Consider the following 17,299-nt stretch of genomic DNA (forward strand, 5'->3'; position numbering starts at 1 on the left):
GGCATGAAATCCGTTCCATAGAATGGCTGAAACTTGCAGAGATTGGCAAATCCAAATGTGCTGTACCTGCTCTTCCTTTTTTATAGTTTCGTTTACGGAAATGTCTCTGAGCTGCTTTCAAATGTTATCTGGATGTTTTGAACTTTAAAAAATGCTTCAGCCCCCTTTTCCCTTACTGTCTACAATGTTTGCTTAGGCCAGGGGGGAAACAGGGTTTATCCCCTCATACTATTTATATCATCTCAAAAACTTAAAATGCTTGTGAGAAATTAATAAAATAGTTCCAGGAATATCAGACTTTGATAATGTATTCTTTGTTGGTTTTCTACAATTAAAATTGGTTATCTCATAAATTTCCAAAGAAGCATTTTTTTAGTACTGGTCCTTCATTCCACAATTATGTCCTTGCTAACAGATATGAAACAATTCAAATGCTGCTGGAAACGCTGCCTTGAAGCATCACTTATTCATACTTCTAATGCTAGAAGCAAACCAATGAAGACACAAAGTGTTGAAAAGAAAGCAATTTAACATCTATGGTAGAACTGAAATGTCTATAAATTTTAATTTACAGATATGGCACAAACATGTTTAAACTTCAATTTCTGATTTCTCTGAATTGATAACTAGTATTCATGTAATACTATGTGGTGATAATCAGTCATCCATCTAGTGAAACTGTGAATCACTTAATGACTTGTGTCATGCAACCCTTCCAGCTGGCTGCCCCAGAAGCAAACACCAGTGTTTTCTTAACTAGGATCAATTAATTTTTGGCTTCTTTGTCTTTTAGAATGATATTGAATTGAATACTTTGTGTGATTAGACACACAAGGAATTTGCCTTGAGTACGGGAATGTTATTTAGGTATGCTTAATATACAATCAATTGTATAGAGTTTTTCTCAGTTTGGTCTTCTTATTCGTCCTTTATTTCTAATATATTACTATGGTAGGAATATGTTAATGTTTTAATGTTTTATAGACACTTATTTTATCCCTCAGGGAATAGAACCATTTTTGCATTCTTTAGGTAACAAGGTAAACCCACAGGTTGAATTCATTAAAAAAAATTATCAAATAAGTTATCTCAAGCAATCTATCACATTTCTAAATAAACTGTGAAAAGGAATTGCATCATCAACCACAATGATTAATGAATTTCTTCACAGTATGCATGTGTTCTGTCCCGTGATTCTAATAAATATGCAGACACAGGCTTGGCTGTCTGCCACGACTAATTACAGAGATAAAACCGACCCTTGGCTAGGAGCCTAGAACGCTATCTTCAAGAAACCAAGATTAGACTTACGGAATGCTTTCTCAACGGCTAGTAAAATGGGCTGTTGTTTCCTGCAAAGATTCCCCTCCCGTCACTCCACCTATAAACTCTTTGGGAGGAGCCACAACCTTAGCCAGCTGTCCCTACTTCCTTCTATGATGCCTTCTCCACAGCTGTTCCTTTCTCCTCCCAGCTCTACACACACGCACATCAGGGACACCTCCCTCTGTTGCTCTTCACTGCTCCCTGACTCAGATGCCACCTGATGTCCAACAGGCCTCTCTAGTTCCTGCTCTGACTCCAAATACCCTCCAGAGTCTTCCTCATCCTCCAGAGCAGTCCCACAATGGTTTGAGCTGTCGGAGTCCACCAACAGCTCAGCCAGCTGCTGCTGGGCCACAACAGTGTGTGTGTGTGTGTGTGTGTGTGTGTGTGTGTGTATGTTCGTAGATTTTCACAGATGTAGGTATGCTGGTCTTGTATTCGGGTCTTTTCCCATGTAAGATTGAGATTGTCTTGGCAACGTTTCAGCGAGGTCTCATTTGCCATCTTCAGGCCGGGTTATGGGCTTAAAGTGTGATCGGAGCTGCCGTCTTTCTATAAATCTTGGTGGGTGGGTGTGGAGTGCTGGCTTTGTTTCAGTAAGTGGAATGATTGGTTGTGTGGTTGTATCATGATTGGTAGGTTGGTGCTGATTGGTGCTGGCTGTGGGTCTATTGTTGTTATAACATGCCCAAAACTTGGGCTTATAGATTTTCATTGCCTCATATTCCAACCTCTGGAGGACCGCTTCTGCGATCACTCCCGAGATTGGGGATCCCATAGGTGTACTCTTTATCTGTTCATATCTTTGGCCATCAAATGTAAAATAGATCCTAAGGCAGAAATTCAACAAGTGGAGGAGATCATCTGTGTTAGGGGATTTGAAGTTTCGTGTTTCATTTCCCAATAGTAGCTCCCTTATAGTTAGGGACGCTAACTCCTGGGGGATGGATGTAAATAATGACACATCATTAAATGACACCATCATCTCATTCTCCCCAATCTCCACTCCCTCCAACCGTTGTAGAAAGTCAGTAGGTGATCTCATTATGGTAATGGCACATTCGACCAGTTGTTGCAGTTGCCCATGTAACCACTTGGCTAAGCCGAATGTGGGGGTGCCACGAAGGGAGACGATGGGTGCAGGGGTATCTCTGCCTTGTGGATCTTTGGTAACCCATAGATCCATGCAATGACTGAGTCCCTTGGTTGAATCATTCTTAGATCCTCCTCATCAACTTTTCCTAGCCTCTTAAGTTTATCTGCTGCCTTATTAATTTGGTTCTTAAATGATATCATGGGATCCTTATCCAGGAGTCGATAGGAGCTCCTGTCACTGAGGAGGTCATAGACCTTCCTATTGTAATCCGTTCTGTCCATGACTACTGTTGCCCTGCCCTTGTCTGCTGGCAGTGATGATGATGGAATTATCCTTTCTAAATTCCTGGAGGGCCAACATTTCAGATTTTGATAGAGTAACACTCTGCTTATGGTTGGTGAGCCCTATCAGCTGTTGTCTGATGGAACTTTTACCTCTTCGGTAGCCTCGAGTTGAAAAACCATTGACTCAAGAACCGCAGCAAAATCAATGGGTTTGGCATCAGTCAAGTTGAAACTGGCATCCTGTTGTAGGACCCAGGTCTGTGTGTCCCTGAGCACTTTTGAGGATAAGTTGTGCACCAATATTCTCTCCATCTGGCGGGAACTCAAGGACCGTAACGCCTCTGCTTTTCATCTAAGTATGCTGATTTTCCACAGGCGTGCCTTCCATGCCACTTGGAATATTCAATGGTCAAGGGTACTGAAGTGGGTGTTGCCCGGCATTGTGCCTGGCACTGCCTAATTCTTACCATTTGCGTGTTGATCTGTCTATGGCAGTCATTGATAATTGCATATAGCATTCTGGACTGGAACTGGCGAATGTCTGCATGGCTCTTCAGTGTATTGACTACGGGTCTCTTCTGCAGCGATTTTGGTGGTAAGCCATTCCAAATGCAGCTATGAAGGAAGGCCAGCTTCTCATAGTTGGCTGCCTTCCATCTGGCATAAATCTCCCAAGGGATAGGATGGGCCTATCATGCACGCAATGGCCAAATTGATTAACATTGTATAAAGGCAGGTATCTCTTTAATGGCTTTTACACTCTGACAATGTTAGCAGTTTAATTAACATTGTTAGGGATGTAACCCTAGGCTTGGCTTGGCAATGTATATAAGCTATGATTACTGTTACTTTAAATGCTTAAGAGATGTAATTGGTTTGTTACCTCAAGCAGCCATAAAAGGGAGCCAGAATGGCTGTTAGCTCTCTGTTTGTTAGACACTGGTTGGTGTATACTGAGGTATTGTGGTTTGCTACTGTTAGCTATATTTTGTGTGTTAGACTGACTATTTTGATAACTGAATTACTGAACCGTGTACGACTTGGACTGTTAAATGGACTCTGAATACCTCTATATTTCTACATAGTAAACTACTATATTTTTATACTATTCAGTGTCTCTGTATGCTGGTTTGTGCGTGTTCTTCCATATCACTCTCATTACACTTCTCTGCATACTCGCTCCCCTAACAGGGAGCTTAATTATTTAACAAACATGCTATTTTAATCTTGAAAAATTATATGAAAACATCTGTAATAAAATTTTAAAAATCAAACATATAGACATCTGTCAAATTTCTAAAATTTGTATTTCACTTTTTAATCCCGCTTTGGGTTATAATCCAAACTTCACAAAAGGAGATCTTCGTCCCAAAATTTATCAAAAAGTTTATGTTTTTTGTAAAACCAAGGCAGTTACACTATTTCCAGTTCTTCCTCTAAAACAGAAGGTTGGCGTTGGCAGTTCCTCCAAAAGCAGAAACCCTATTAAATATAAGGAAAATATTTCTATTAAAAGAAAGCCCTGTTAATCCTTTAAATTCTGATATTAATTCAAACAGAATGCGTACAATACAGCAATTATTGCAAAATTTAGAAGAGTGGTAATTTTATAGTGTTGACCAATATAAGCTGCACATAAATAAAAGGTTATCAATAATAGAAAATTCAGTTTCAGGAAGTACGCGTATGAAATATATTTTTCTTGGAGCCAGTTATTAGAAAATCTAAATTGTATTTCCTGTAACATTTAAAAGTTTAGTCTTGGTTTTAATAATCTTTTTGCATGCTGTTTCTGCCTTTATCAAGTGATAAAAAAAATGATATAATGAGAAAATGAACTGAGAAGAGACCAGAGAGAATATGGGGTAATGTCATATTTTTAATAGGAATAGGCATAACACCTTATTTTCAAGTATTCAAATAGAAATGTGTAGGATAGATTATTATTAAACTATCAATTGGATATGTTAAAAAAAAAACTTACATGTTTTTTGTTAGTAAGTCTTCCAACTAGCCTCACTCTGTCTCACATACAAAAGGTTAATGACCAAGGCTTCAACATTTTGATTTAAAACAGAAAGGGCGTTGGTAATTACCTGAAACGCCTCTTCTCCCAGGATGGAGGCAGCATCCAGACTGGGTTAACCTTCATCCAATTATATTGAGGACTGGGTCTTGTAATGTGTTTAAGATCCGCCCCTGTTGCTAGGCAGACCCCAGCTTTGACAAAGAGAAATAACAGACCCCGTGCGTTATCGCCTAACAGAAAGAACATATGTACAGTCCGGCCAATATTCTGTGCGAACCTGCCAATACCATAGGATCGTCATCCGACCATCTTGTTATAGAACCAACAACACACAGCAACTTCAGTTTCTTTTATTATATATATATATATATATATATATATATATATATATATATATATATATATATATATATATATATATATATATATATATATGATGTATATGATGCATATGCATATGCATATATATATATGTGTGTGTGTGTGTGTGTGTGTGTGTGTGTGTGTGTGTTGTATTTGTACTGATAAATAAATAAAGGGAGACTAGTATAGATCTATTTCGAGCTAATTAGCTCTCATCAGCTAGCCATACCCTTACTGGGATTTGAACCTGTGCTGTTATATATCTCAGGCAGGAGTCTTAGCCACTGAGCCACAGGATCGCCTCCTTATCAGTTGAGCCAGGGAAATAAGTATATATTTGTGTTACAACCCCTGGTATGCCTAAATATGGGAGGAAGGTCACTACTCCCTCTTTCTGTCCTTCGGCTTCATCACAGAAGACCATGCAGGCAGAAAACCATATTTTTATTTTTAATGTTGCCTTTTATATTTAGGCATACCAGGGGTTGTAACACAAATATATATACTGAGGGTCCGGATGTTCCAGCGACCCTGACTGAGGGAGATGCTGTCCCGAGGGATCCTCCAGGGCCTGTTTACTTAAAAGTGTCTGCAGGTCGGCGAACCAAGGCCTGCGTGGCCAGTGTGGAGCTACCAACACTACCTCGGCCTCCTCTCTCAAAATTTTCTGCACAACCCTGGGCAAAAGGGGCAAAGGCGGGAAGGCATAAAGTAGGCCCCTGGGCCAGCGACAACGCAAAGCATCCACCCCCTCCGCCCGAGGTGTAAGGTATCTGGAAAAAAACCTTGGAAGTTGGCTGTTCAGAGGGGTGGCGAACAGATCCACTACCGGTATACCAAACCTGTCCACTATGTCCCGAAATATTGAGGGGTGCAGTTGCCACTCGGCATTGTCCAGAGTCTCGCGGCTGAGCCAATCTGCCTGCACATTGTCCACCCCCAAGATGTGTTCCGAGGTGAGGGACAGTAAATTCTTTTCGGCCCAAAGGCCCAGTCTCATGGCCTTGTCCATGAGGGGCTGTGATTTGGTGCCCCCGAGGGTTGATATGTGCCTTTGCAGACACATTGTCCGTAAGCACAAGCACATGTTTTCCCGCCACCCCAGGGAGGAAGTGGCGGAGAGCCAGATGGACCGCCCTCAACTCTAGCCAGTTTATATTGTGCGTACGGTCCCACTGGCCTTGTGCTACCTGAGTCTCGAGGGTGGCCCCCCCAGCCGAAAAGGTTGGCATCCGTCGTAACCGTCAGGAACTCCTGGTCCTTGAAACATAGCCCTTCCGTGATTGTCGGAGACGTCCACCAACTGAGCGAACGCTTGACTTTGGCCGGGACCTGGACCTTGGCCAGGGAACAGCTCAACAGCTTCCTCTGAAACGGTAAGAGGAACCACTGTAGGTGTCATGAGTGTAATCGAGCCCATGGAACAATCCCAATGGTCGACACCATTGTACCCATTAATTTGGACAGTAGGGCCAAAGAGCACCTGTGTGACACCGCCACCTGACCTGCTAGGGCTCTCATATCGTCCTGCCTTTCTTGGGATAGGTACCCCTTGCACACTTCAGTGTCAATCAACGCACCTAGGTGCACCAATCTGGTGGATGGATGTAGGTGGCTCTTGGGAACATTGATGGAAAACCCATGCGCCTGAAGAGCCTGGATAGTGGAGGCGAGGTCCCTTCGGGCCTGGCGAGGGGAAGAGGACTGAATAAGTATGTCATCCAGGTAGGCCTGAAGCTGAATAGGCACCTCCCTTAGGTCTGCCATCAACGCAGCTAGGATTTTAGTAAATACACGAGGGGCTGAAGACAGGCCAAAGGGGAGGGCAGTATATTGAAAATGTTGCCCAAGGTAAGCAAAACGCAGGTAAGATGGGAACATGGAGGTAGGCCTCTGTCAGGTCAATGGAACTCAAAAAATCCCCTTGCCTAATGGACCCCAAAATGGAGTGTAATGAATGCATTTTGAAACGTTTGTAACAAATAAACCGGTTTAATCGTTTAAGATCCAAAATGGCTCTCCACCCCCCCGAGGCTTTGGGAATAACAAAAAGGATAGAATAAAACCCCAGCCTGGATTCCTCAGTCGGTACCGGTTGTATGGCAGAAATGTCGAGGAGGTGTTGGACCGCCTCCAACATGAGGCGCCTGCGAGCTGGGTTGTTGGATACGGGACAGGCCCTGAAGGAACTAGGGAGGTTGGAGATAAACTCAAGGGCAAGCCCTTGTCTAACTGTGGATCTGACCCATGCATCAGAGGTGGTAGCGTCCCAAACGTGGGCAAATCTAGCTAACCTACCTCCTATGGGATAACCAGACTTGGGGGGCCTAGGTTCTACGATAGTAGCGACCCCCCCCTTCCTTGAAAGGGCCGCCTGGCAGATTTCCCCCTTTGAAAGCGGTCAGATTGAGGTCTCTGCCTGGAGGCAAAGCCTTCCTGTTGCTTATAACCCTGGGCCCCATAGTCTGCCCCCCCGTAAGGAGGAACCAGAGTCCTGGCCCCGATAGAACGAACCAGAGTCCTGGCCACGGAAGGAAGAGCACCTGGGGTATGGTGCTGGGCGGTTGAAGCCCTTCTTCGGGGCTGATGGAAGGACCTTCCGTTTCTCCTTGTTCTCAATGAGGTACAGGTCAAGAGCATCCCCGAAAAGAGAACCCCCCTTGAAAGGGGCAGAGGCCAGCTTCCATTTGTGGCGAACGTCGGCTTACCACTGACGAAGCCACAGCATTCTCCAGGTAGCCACGGAGGAGGCCATGGACCTGGCGGCGAACCTGGCTGAGGTCAATGTAGCATCCGTCGCAAACTGAATCGCCGCCACCAGCTTGGCAATGTCCTGGTGGGCCCTTATGTCGGATACCGGAATATGCTGTTGCAATTCCTGTAGCCACAGCAAGCACGGGCGAGTAAAGAAAGAAGCCGTAGTGGCGGCTTTCACCGCCCAGGCCGCTGCCTGGTGACCTCTTTGCAGGGTCAGGTCAGCTTGCTTCTCCTCCGGTTTAAGGACGTCGTCCGGGGCCCCTGGCATGTGTGCCGGGGTGTAGAGGGCGATCACCGGAGCGTCAATACAAGGTACAGCCAAAAATTGGGATAACTCATTGGCCATGTTGAAGAACCTCTTATCGTTGGCCGATGGATTGGACCTGGATGTGGGAGCAGCCCACTGCTTCTGGATCAGGTCTACAAATATTTTGGGCATTGGGACAGCCTCAGTTGGGGGTGTCTGCTCGGCATACAAGGACTCTGCGCTCACAGTTGCTGTGCGAGGCGTGGTTGCTGCTGGTTCAGGCCCCAGCTTGGAGGCTGCCTTGGCCTTGTACAGAAGAGACAGGAAGAAGGCAGGAGAAAAAAGGCCAGAAAAAGGCTTCTGGTCAGGGTCTCTGCCTTCATCCTCAGACAGTTCGGCCTCTTTCAGTTCTCCTTCCTCTGACTCCGAGGAGTGCTCCAATTCCTCCTGGTCAGACACCTCTGGCTCTGCAGGAAGAGTCACCTGGGCTGGAGCAGATGGTACATTAGCTGAGGTAGCTGCCTGCCTAAGAGACAGGGCCTGTTGCTGCTGGAAGCTGGCCGTGATGCTCTGAGATATGGCCGAAGCTATAATGTCCTGAAAGTTGGGCAGGATCATTGGAGCATAGCCTAGCCTGGGGCTGTCCCAAGGTGTTGGAGTTGGAAGGCAAGGAGTCCAGCCTCTGGACTACAGGAGGCAACTCCATCCCACAGCCAGACATGTGACCCTGGGTCGTTTGGGATGACCCCCAAATGTTGGAGACATCTATAGGAAAGACAGGGTTAATGGGAATGTCAGTGTTCTGTCTTCCCCCAGGGGAAAGCAGCGGGAGTATTGCCCTTGTGGCTGCTGAGGCATGTCAGTAGATTTTGGAGAGGATGTTTTTTTTGCTGGCAGCCTTTTTATGCAAGCGATCCAAAGCCCTCTCCTTCTGCCTCTCATAACGGGAGCTGGCTGGTTTTTTTGCCTTTTTTGCACTGTCTGCCTTTGCAGACTTCTTTTTACTTCTGCTGCTGCTGCTGGAACCCTTGCTTTCCGAAGTACTGGGTTGGGGGGGCTGGTTGAGGCATTAAATCCGCCTCACCTGCTGGGAGAACGTGTGGCTCAGAAGCCCTGTCATTTTGTGTCTCGAGAACCTGAGTGCTGGCGGCCGCCATTTTGAAGTTTCTGACAGCCGTTTGAACAAAATGGCTTTCCCACCTTTTTTCAACTGCCGCAGGCTCCCTCTCTCTGCCTCACAATTGCCTTAGTCGGATTCAATTGGCAAGAATAAGGCGTTCTGGGTTGCTCCGCGGCCGTCTCAACAATTATTAAAAGTCAATTTATCTGTTTGAAGGCAGCCACGGTTCGCCGCTCTACTATGTAAGGAGCCAGCCGCTCTTCCCCACTTGCCCAAGCCGAAGGAATCACAGTGTATGTGTAACTGACCAGCAACAAGGTCTCACCAAGCCAGCAGCAATCCACAGCGTGAGGTAGAGGGTTGAACTCGCCCCCTCAGCAACGATAGTCGTTTGTGCCTTCCTTTCACACTCACTCTGGCAGCCTGCGCGCCCTGACAGGGCTTAGAGTCTCCGACCAAAAACGCCTGGCCGCAAGGACCTTAGGGCTGACTGGTCGCGAAGTAGATATAAGCACAGCTTTTAGAAATCCAAACTTCCAATCCACAAGCTGTCAATTTGACAAAAAGCCGGAGAAACGCGATAACGCAGCCGTCCTCACAACTGGACTGAGTCAAAGCTGGGGTCTGCCTAGCAACAGGGGCGGAGCTTAAACACATTACAAGACCCAGTCCTCAATATAATTGGATGAAGGTTAAACCCAGTCTGGATGCTGCCTCCACCACTAGGGAGAACTACACATACTTTATATACCCTACTGCAAATAATAGATGTTTTCCCTGCCAGAGTCAAGCTGCTGTTCACTTAAAAAGCAGCTTTTAATTTTGGTATCCATACAATAAAGTATTGAAAGACATTCTTTCTTTGATACATTACTGTAATATAATAATTAAGAATGTAACACAGAGGCAACCAATAGCACATCTGACTTAAAGGCCAATATATATACTTCATTTTTCAATATCCTATTTATTTTGAAGGCAAAATGTCTGTTGCCACATATTTCAACTGAAATTGAGGAACTTGGAAACCAATTAAGCTGTTTATAGCTTAGACTGAACTTCAGATCATCAACCTTTCAGAATAAAAATGTAATAGGCCTTAATCTTATGAATTCAAATGAAGATGAGCATAAGAATGCTTACTAATGCTTTAATATAGATTGGATCCAATATAGCATCTGAGGAACTGGCTCATCGCAATGGGATGAACCTGCTCCATATGCACTGGGAGAAGAAGCAGTCCCCATCGGTAAGGAATTTCAGCTAGCGAGGTGTAGAGGAGTCTTTCTGAAGAGCCTCTTCTGCCCCCACATAAATGAGATCCACTGCTTACCCACCCTTCTGAAAGGGTTGAAGAGCTGGCCATGTCAGCTTGGAGGGGGTTAATGGATTACATCAGAGATCTTCAAACTTGGTAACCTTAAGACCTGTGGACTTCAACTCCCAGAATTCTCCAGCCAGCTAGAATTCTGGGAGTTGAAGTCCACAAGTCTTAAAGTTGCCAAGTTTGAAGACCTCTGGATTAGATAGATCCTACCTCTTCCCCAATGCACACTTTGCTCCCTTCCTCTCATCTTGGTTAAGTGAATTTTAACTCAATTTCAAATGTATAGTTTATAATTTATTGTTTTAGGGTTTTAAATCATAGTTTAATTATGACTGTTAGCCACCTGGAGTCGCCTCAGCAAGCTGGGCAGCATAATAGTTTAATAAATAAATACTATCCAAAATTCAATTAGTGCATTGTTCAAATAAAGAGTTATAGTATTTTCCTTGGAAGACATACAAAGCAAAGTCACATTTTAAGTTAGGCATATACAGTCTGAATCTTAGCATGCATACCTTCTTCAAATTGTTTGCACAGTTCTTCTTTAGTCCAGTTACAAGATGTAATGAGGAAAAAGCCATTTGATCTTAATAGCCTCTGCAGGGATTTAACATACTGTTTCCTTTTCTCAGCTGCACTATCTGGGCTCAGACTAATAGCATCAAAAGTCCCTTTATCGATGCAGATCTGAAAATTTGATAATTCATCTGAGGGATTTAAAATGTCTTCAATCTGTGGAAGGTAGATATAACTGTTAAACTTGAGAAAATGTTAATGCAGTTGTTACTTTTATAACTAAGCAGAACTGCATTGCCTCCAGGCCCAGAATAGTTTAACTGCACATCAGTCATCTATTTATGTATGCTTGATTTTTACTCCTTTCAACCCAATATGCTGTATATACCCAACAATCTTGACTGTTTGTGCATCAGCACAGAGAACTGTCTTATCAGCACTTAAAAACTGAACAGAATGGGACCAAATGGTGTTTGTGTCATCTGGGACTGCAGCCTTAAAACATTATTCTTCAGGAACTCACATTTCTTTAAAATAGGAGTATCAAACTCATGTTGTTAGATTTTCGTCATGTGACATATCGCGACTTTTCCCTCTTCACTAAAATGGTGGTGGACATGGCCAGCGCATGACGCATCTCGCCCACAGGCCGCAACTTTGACACCCCTGTTTTAAAACAATTGTTAATCCAGTATGAATTGGTAATCACACCCCTAACTTGATAACATGAAAATCTTCTTCCTCTTAATCACTCAGAATTGCATTTTGCTTGTACAGTAAGACTCCTTGTGGAAATGATTTGTAATTACTTTAAACTTATGATCACAATTGAGCCCAAACTTTATGTTGTTATACAGAAAGTTTGTGAGACATTAAGTGAATTTTGTGCCATTTTATAACATTTCTTGCCACAGTTGTTAAGTGAATCGCTGCAGTTGATAAATTCCCATGACACCGGGATGCTGCAACATTCATACGTATGAATCAGTTGCCAAGCATCTGAATTTTAGTCCCATGATCATGGGGATGCTACAAAGGTTGTAACTGTGAAAACGGTCATGGGTCACTTTTTTCAGTGCCATTGTAACTTTGTACTTTCACTAAGTGAACTGTTGTAAGCTGAGGACAACCTAATTCTTTGATGAATATGATTAAAGACCTCCATATAGTCAGTAGGAAGGAAGAAAGACATTTTAACTTGGTTCATATTGATTTAAGTGTTTGCACTGGAGTGCAACAGAGGAAATTTATGAATATCAAGAGAATTTTTAATAAAGTTCAATCAGGGCAGTCTTCAATCATTTGTTTTTTACACTATATATCCCTAACCCCCCCCTCTTCCTGATCTTTTTAATCATCTTCATTTGTTCATTACAAAACTTACCAGCAGTTTAATATAAGGCAGCCCTTCTTTTTGCATTATATTTTTTGAAAGTTGTATTGCAGAAGTAGAGTAATCAACTCCTGTAAGATTGGTATAACCAGATTTACTCTAAAGAGAAGAGAAATTTATTAAGCACTTGACATTTTTCCTTTGTTTCCTAGTTGGCTTTCATGACATATTCATCACGGTTAACCTATGGAGCACTAAAATATAATTAGGCAAGCTATACCAATTTATAGGGGGGAAAACTACAGAACTTATTTTGGGGAAAAAAAACCTGCAGTGCTGACTATTTACTGACTATTAGGAACTGAAATTATAAAAGTGTTTTATCAATAGAAAGATTCCAATTGGCTACAGTATATTGCACTAAACCCAGGTGCTAATGTCATGCAGAAGCTACACTACTACAGTGAAAGTAGCACAAGTGAATCAAATTTTCATATTTCTGATACTTTTCTTTTTTGGACAGGCCTAAAATAAGTACTTGGATACTAAATATAAAAATAAATCACAATGGATTTTAAGAGACATAAGAATGTTCTTATATCCTATTTATTCATGAAGTCATTTATGGTTACTTTATGATTAAAAGGCATTGGCAAAGGGACAACACATATTGATCCTTTTAAAATTTAAGATAGGATATGTTTATGTCTCCAATATAAACATATCTTAGCAAAAACAATACACTGCAAATTCTGTAACTATTAAACTGAGAAAATAAAACCAGTTGCCCTGCAGTGGATAATGCATGTCAAGAAATGAAGCAATATTAGGACTTCATAGGTACAACTAGTGCTAAGTCGTTCAGTAGCAGCTTTTCAGTAATTTTCACAAATTCCTTAATCTACATTGGATTTTGATTCTTCCAATTGTAACCCTAAATATTTAAGTCAACATTCTTATACAACTGAACTTTAATGAAACTGAATGTTTCCCTGTTTAATATTAAAGTTTTTTTTTTTAAATCCTACCATGAACATAAATCATTGCCGTATAATCAGCATATTCTACATTTAATTTAATCTGACCATTTCATTAAAGTTTCTTACTTGCTTAATTTCTGCTGTAAGCATTTTGCATCAGAAAGCACTAATATTACAAATACCAACCAATTCAACCAGCAAAATGCCATTTCCTGTTCCAATGTCAAGGACAGAAGTGTCCAGAGGTATCTTTTGTTTTTCTAGCCATCTAATTATACGAGTCATACTTTCTTCACCAAACCTAATTAGAAAGAGAGATTCAGATAAACTACTCCATTAAGGAAGACAAACACATTTTGTCAATCACATGCAATGTAACTACATCATGTCACCATTACGATATCGCCTCCAGAGATCACGTTACAGGTTTGTTTAGATAAGTCTGTTTGTTTGATTAAGATTGCAGAAGATGAGAGGTTGTCAATTTTACACATACGCAGACAGGTATATACATTCAAGGCCGCAATGCATCTTTGCCTGTACTTCTTATTCAATTTTTGAAAAAGATCAAGGATATGAATGCTTAATCTTTACCAAGTATATTATAGCCAGTAACTCATTTTCCCCACATAAAAACAAATGATTATTTTAATTTGCAACAGGTTTAGCTAAGAAAAGAGTTGGCATTTTAAAAACAACACAACCCAGAGTTATCACATTACCAATACTCTGAGCAAAACAGCTGCACTTTTAAAAAGAAAATAAATCACAAACATGTTTGGAAGCATGTTACATGGTTATAGATACTTGCCAAATGTCCCCAGTATCACCACTTTCTTTAAAATTATGCAGCTCTTGTTCATATGCTGCCTCCCAGCTACACAGGAAAAAAAAGAAAAAGTATGATAGAAAATGCTTGGCATTTCCCCCTCATCTATGAAACAATTTAAGAAAAGGTTTCCCTGTTTCCAGGAGAAGCACAAACTCATCATTTAACTTTTATATTTTTAGAACCAAACGGGAAGAGGTTACAGAGCTGGAAACAAGCCTCATCAAACACACACTCTATAAATAAAATATAAATAAAAATGCTCCAGAGGCTATATAGGAGCATGGGGAGGGTGAAAACAACCTCCCCCACCCCCCGGGAAGCCCTTCGGAGGCTTCAGGGACTTTCAGGAGGCTTCCCTGAAGCCTTCGGAGCGCTCAAAATGACCCTCCGAGCAAACCGAAAGTGTGTTCCTGAACTTTCAGTTTGCCCGTAGGGCCGGTTTTTTGCGCTCCGGAGGCTTCAGGGAAGCTCATGAAGCCTCCAGAGGGCCTCTGGGGGGGTCTTTTTGCCCTCCCCAGGCTCCTATAAAGCGTCTGGAGCCTGGGGAGGGCAAAAAATGGCTTTAAAAAAGGGTGAACTCAGCTGGCCAGCGCCTCGCATGCCCTGACAAATGGCTCTGTGTGCCACCTGTGGCACGCGTGCCATAGGTTCGCCATCACTGGGTTAGAGCCACAGTGGCACAGTGGAATGCAGTACTGCAAGCTACTCCTGCTGACTGCCAGCTGCCTGCAATTTGGCAGTTCGAATCTCACCAGGCTCAAGGTTGACTCGGCCGTCCAAGGTCGAAAAATGAGAACCCAGATTGTTGGGGGCCATATACTGCCTCTGTAAACCACTTAGAGAGGGTGGTAAAGCGGTATGTAAGTCTAAGTGCTATTGATGCTGTCCTCACTGTTAAGAAGTTTCTCCTCAATTCCAGGTTGCTTCTCTCCTCGATTAGTTGTTTCTTGTCCTGTCCTCTGGTGCTTTGGAAAATAAATCGACTCTGTGGCAACCTCTCAAATACTGGAATACTGCTATCATGTCCCATATCCCGCAGTCCTTCTTTTCTCTAGATTAGCCAAACCCAAATCCTGCAACCCTTCTTCATATGTTTTAGTCTATCAATAAATAATTTCTTTTCTATTCCTAATTCTATTCTATTCTTAAAAGCAACACCTTTAGAAGCAGAGTTAGTTTTGGTGATCGGGGAGGGCGTGACTAATACAGATGTTTCTGTTGCTTTCCAACAGAGCCTCCCTCTCCGACTACTCACTGTTCTTTGGTCCCCAGCGCCGACGGCTCAAACTCTTCCTCTCCGCAGCTGCTCATAGTCGGAAAAAGATGCAGGGCACGTCCAAGGTTAGCTTTCTTGTATGCCGCAGTAGGACTCTCTTTTGCCACTTCTTTCAACCTCTTCCGGTGAGTGAAGGCTGGGCAAATCAATAGCCGCGGCTGTTCCCGCAGTTAAAGTTGCAGTCATTAAAAAAGATGAGTTACGTCCATTAAAAAAAGATGAGCTACGCCATTCCGAAGAGAAGGAGCCGTGCTTGAAATGCTTCGGACGCCCCCCCCCCCAAAAAAAAACAGAGACGATTTTCTACAGGGAACCTAAAAGAATTACCTACCCAAATTGTGACAATTGGGAAAGAATCGATATCCCAATATTCTCTACGCAAGGGATGATGATGATGATGATAATAATAATAATAACAATAACAACGCTGCTTTAATTTTACTGGCTCTAACTATAATCCAATTTCAGGCCGTCTCGGTTGCTCTCCGACTTGCGTTTGCCAGTTCGCGAACTACATTTCCCAAGAAGCCGCGCGCGCGCGCGCTGGCCGGAACTGGGGGCGCGAGCCGAGCCGGGGAGGCTGCGGGTGTGGTGGCTTGTGGGATCGTTCGTCGTCGGAGGTGGTGGGGCTCCATCATGGCGGCTTCCATTTCGGGCTATACCTTCAGTTCGGTCTGTTATTACAGCGCCAACAGCAGCGCCGATCACGTAAGTATTTCGGACTTTCCGGCGGTTTTATCCCACTCGAGGGATTGGGGAAGGGAGGGATTTCTCTCCACTCCCGTCTTCCCGGTTCTAGACGGGAGGGAAGGCTCGAGAAAAGGGGAGCGATCCGCAAAGAAGAAATCAGTCTGACAAAAAGGGACAGGGAGGAGGAGGAATGGAGAACGACCCTTGAGGGACCGAGGTGGCGGTGGGACGAAAGAAGGGGAGGACCCGCGGAGGGAGGGGCCGTCGAAAGGGAAAGTGGTCGGAGGGGGGCGGTTGAAAAGAAACAAGTATTTGGAGAGGGGGGGGGTCGCCGGGAAAGCATTTACTTGCCAGTGTGGACCAGCGCTGCTGGTTAATGGGGCACCTGTGGAGCTGTCATGTGAACGGGGGGGGGGCGTTAGTTTGTATGCAGGCTAATACATAAAGCAGGTTGGTGAAATTTAGACTGTGGACAGCCTCGGGATTGCTATCTCAGCAAGATTACAGATTATATTGAGGAAGTAGTTCTTACAGCTGCTGTATCACTTCAGCTTTGGGAGGAAAAAAACCTGCCCATATTCATCAGAGAGAGGGTAGAAACTTTAGAGAGGACAGTTGTGTTTTACAGGTAATCCTTGACTTACAACAGTTTGTTTAGTGACCGTTGGAAGTTGCAATGGTGCTGAGAAAAAGTATGGCTTACGACAATTTTTCACAATTACGTCCTTTGCAAGCACCCCCACGGTTAGGTGATCAAAATTCACACGCTTGGCAAGCTTATTTATTTATTTTATTTCTTGGATTTCTAAACCACCCCCTCTCCCAAAAAGGGACTCGGGGCGGTGTACAGTCAAATGCAGATAAAAATACAATAATATAAAACAGTTAAATACATTTGGGTGGAGGAGATAAGGCTGTACAAGAAATAAATATACCATAAAAACCCTAAAAACATCCCCAATTAAAATACCCAAACCCAATTAAAATATATCCCCAGGAGGTAAAACTAAGAGAGTGCCAGGCCAGCTGATTGAAATAGGTGAGTCTTTAATTTTTGACGGAAGGAACGGAGGTCGGTGGTAGTTCGAATATCAGGGGGGAGGTCATTCCAGAGGGTTGGGCC

At 43.3% G+C, this 17,299-nt stretch overlaps 2 protein-coding genes across 2 annotated transcripts in view; one reads left to right on the top strand and one right to left on the bottom strand.

Moving 5' to 3' along the window:
* Nucleotides 1-3,751: 3,751 nt before the first annotated feature.
* Nucleotides 3,752-15,981, bottom strand: EEF1AKMT2 (EEF1A lysine methyltransferase 2). Its single transcript, XM_081954288.1, has 7 exons — nt 15,818-15,981; nt 15,466-15,644; nt 14,190-14,255; nt 13,565-13,679; nt 12,450-12,557; nt 11,065-11,281; nt 3,752-4,188 (listed from the first exon to the last, which is right to left on the bottom strand). Exons 2-7 carry the CDS (start codon nt 15,519-15,521, stop codon nt 4,094-4,096), a joined length of 657 nt encoding a protein of 218 aa, XP_081810414.1. The 5' UTR covers nt 15,522-15,644; nt 15,818-15,981; the 3' UTR covers nt 3,752-4,093.
* Nucleotides 15,982-16,040: 59 nt separating this feature from the next.
* ABRAXAS2 (abraxas 2, BRISC complex subunit) overlaps nt 16,041-17,299 on the top strand; it is a 31,462-nt gene continuing 30,203 nt past the window's right edge. Inside the window, exon 1 of the mRNA XM_081954287.1 lies at nt 16,041-16,194. Coding sequence (XP_081810413.1) covers nt 16,123-16,194 — 72 coding nt within the window. The 5' untranslated portion in view covers nt 16,041-16,122. The remainder of the gene's footprint in view (nt 16,195-17,299) is intronic.

This window comes from Natrix helvetica, assembly GCF_964273705.1.
Source record: "Natrix helvetica genome assembly, chromosome: 5".
Taxonomy (NCBI): Eukaryota; Metazoa; Chordata; class Lepidosauria; order Squamata; family Natricidae; genus Natrix; species Natrix helvetica.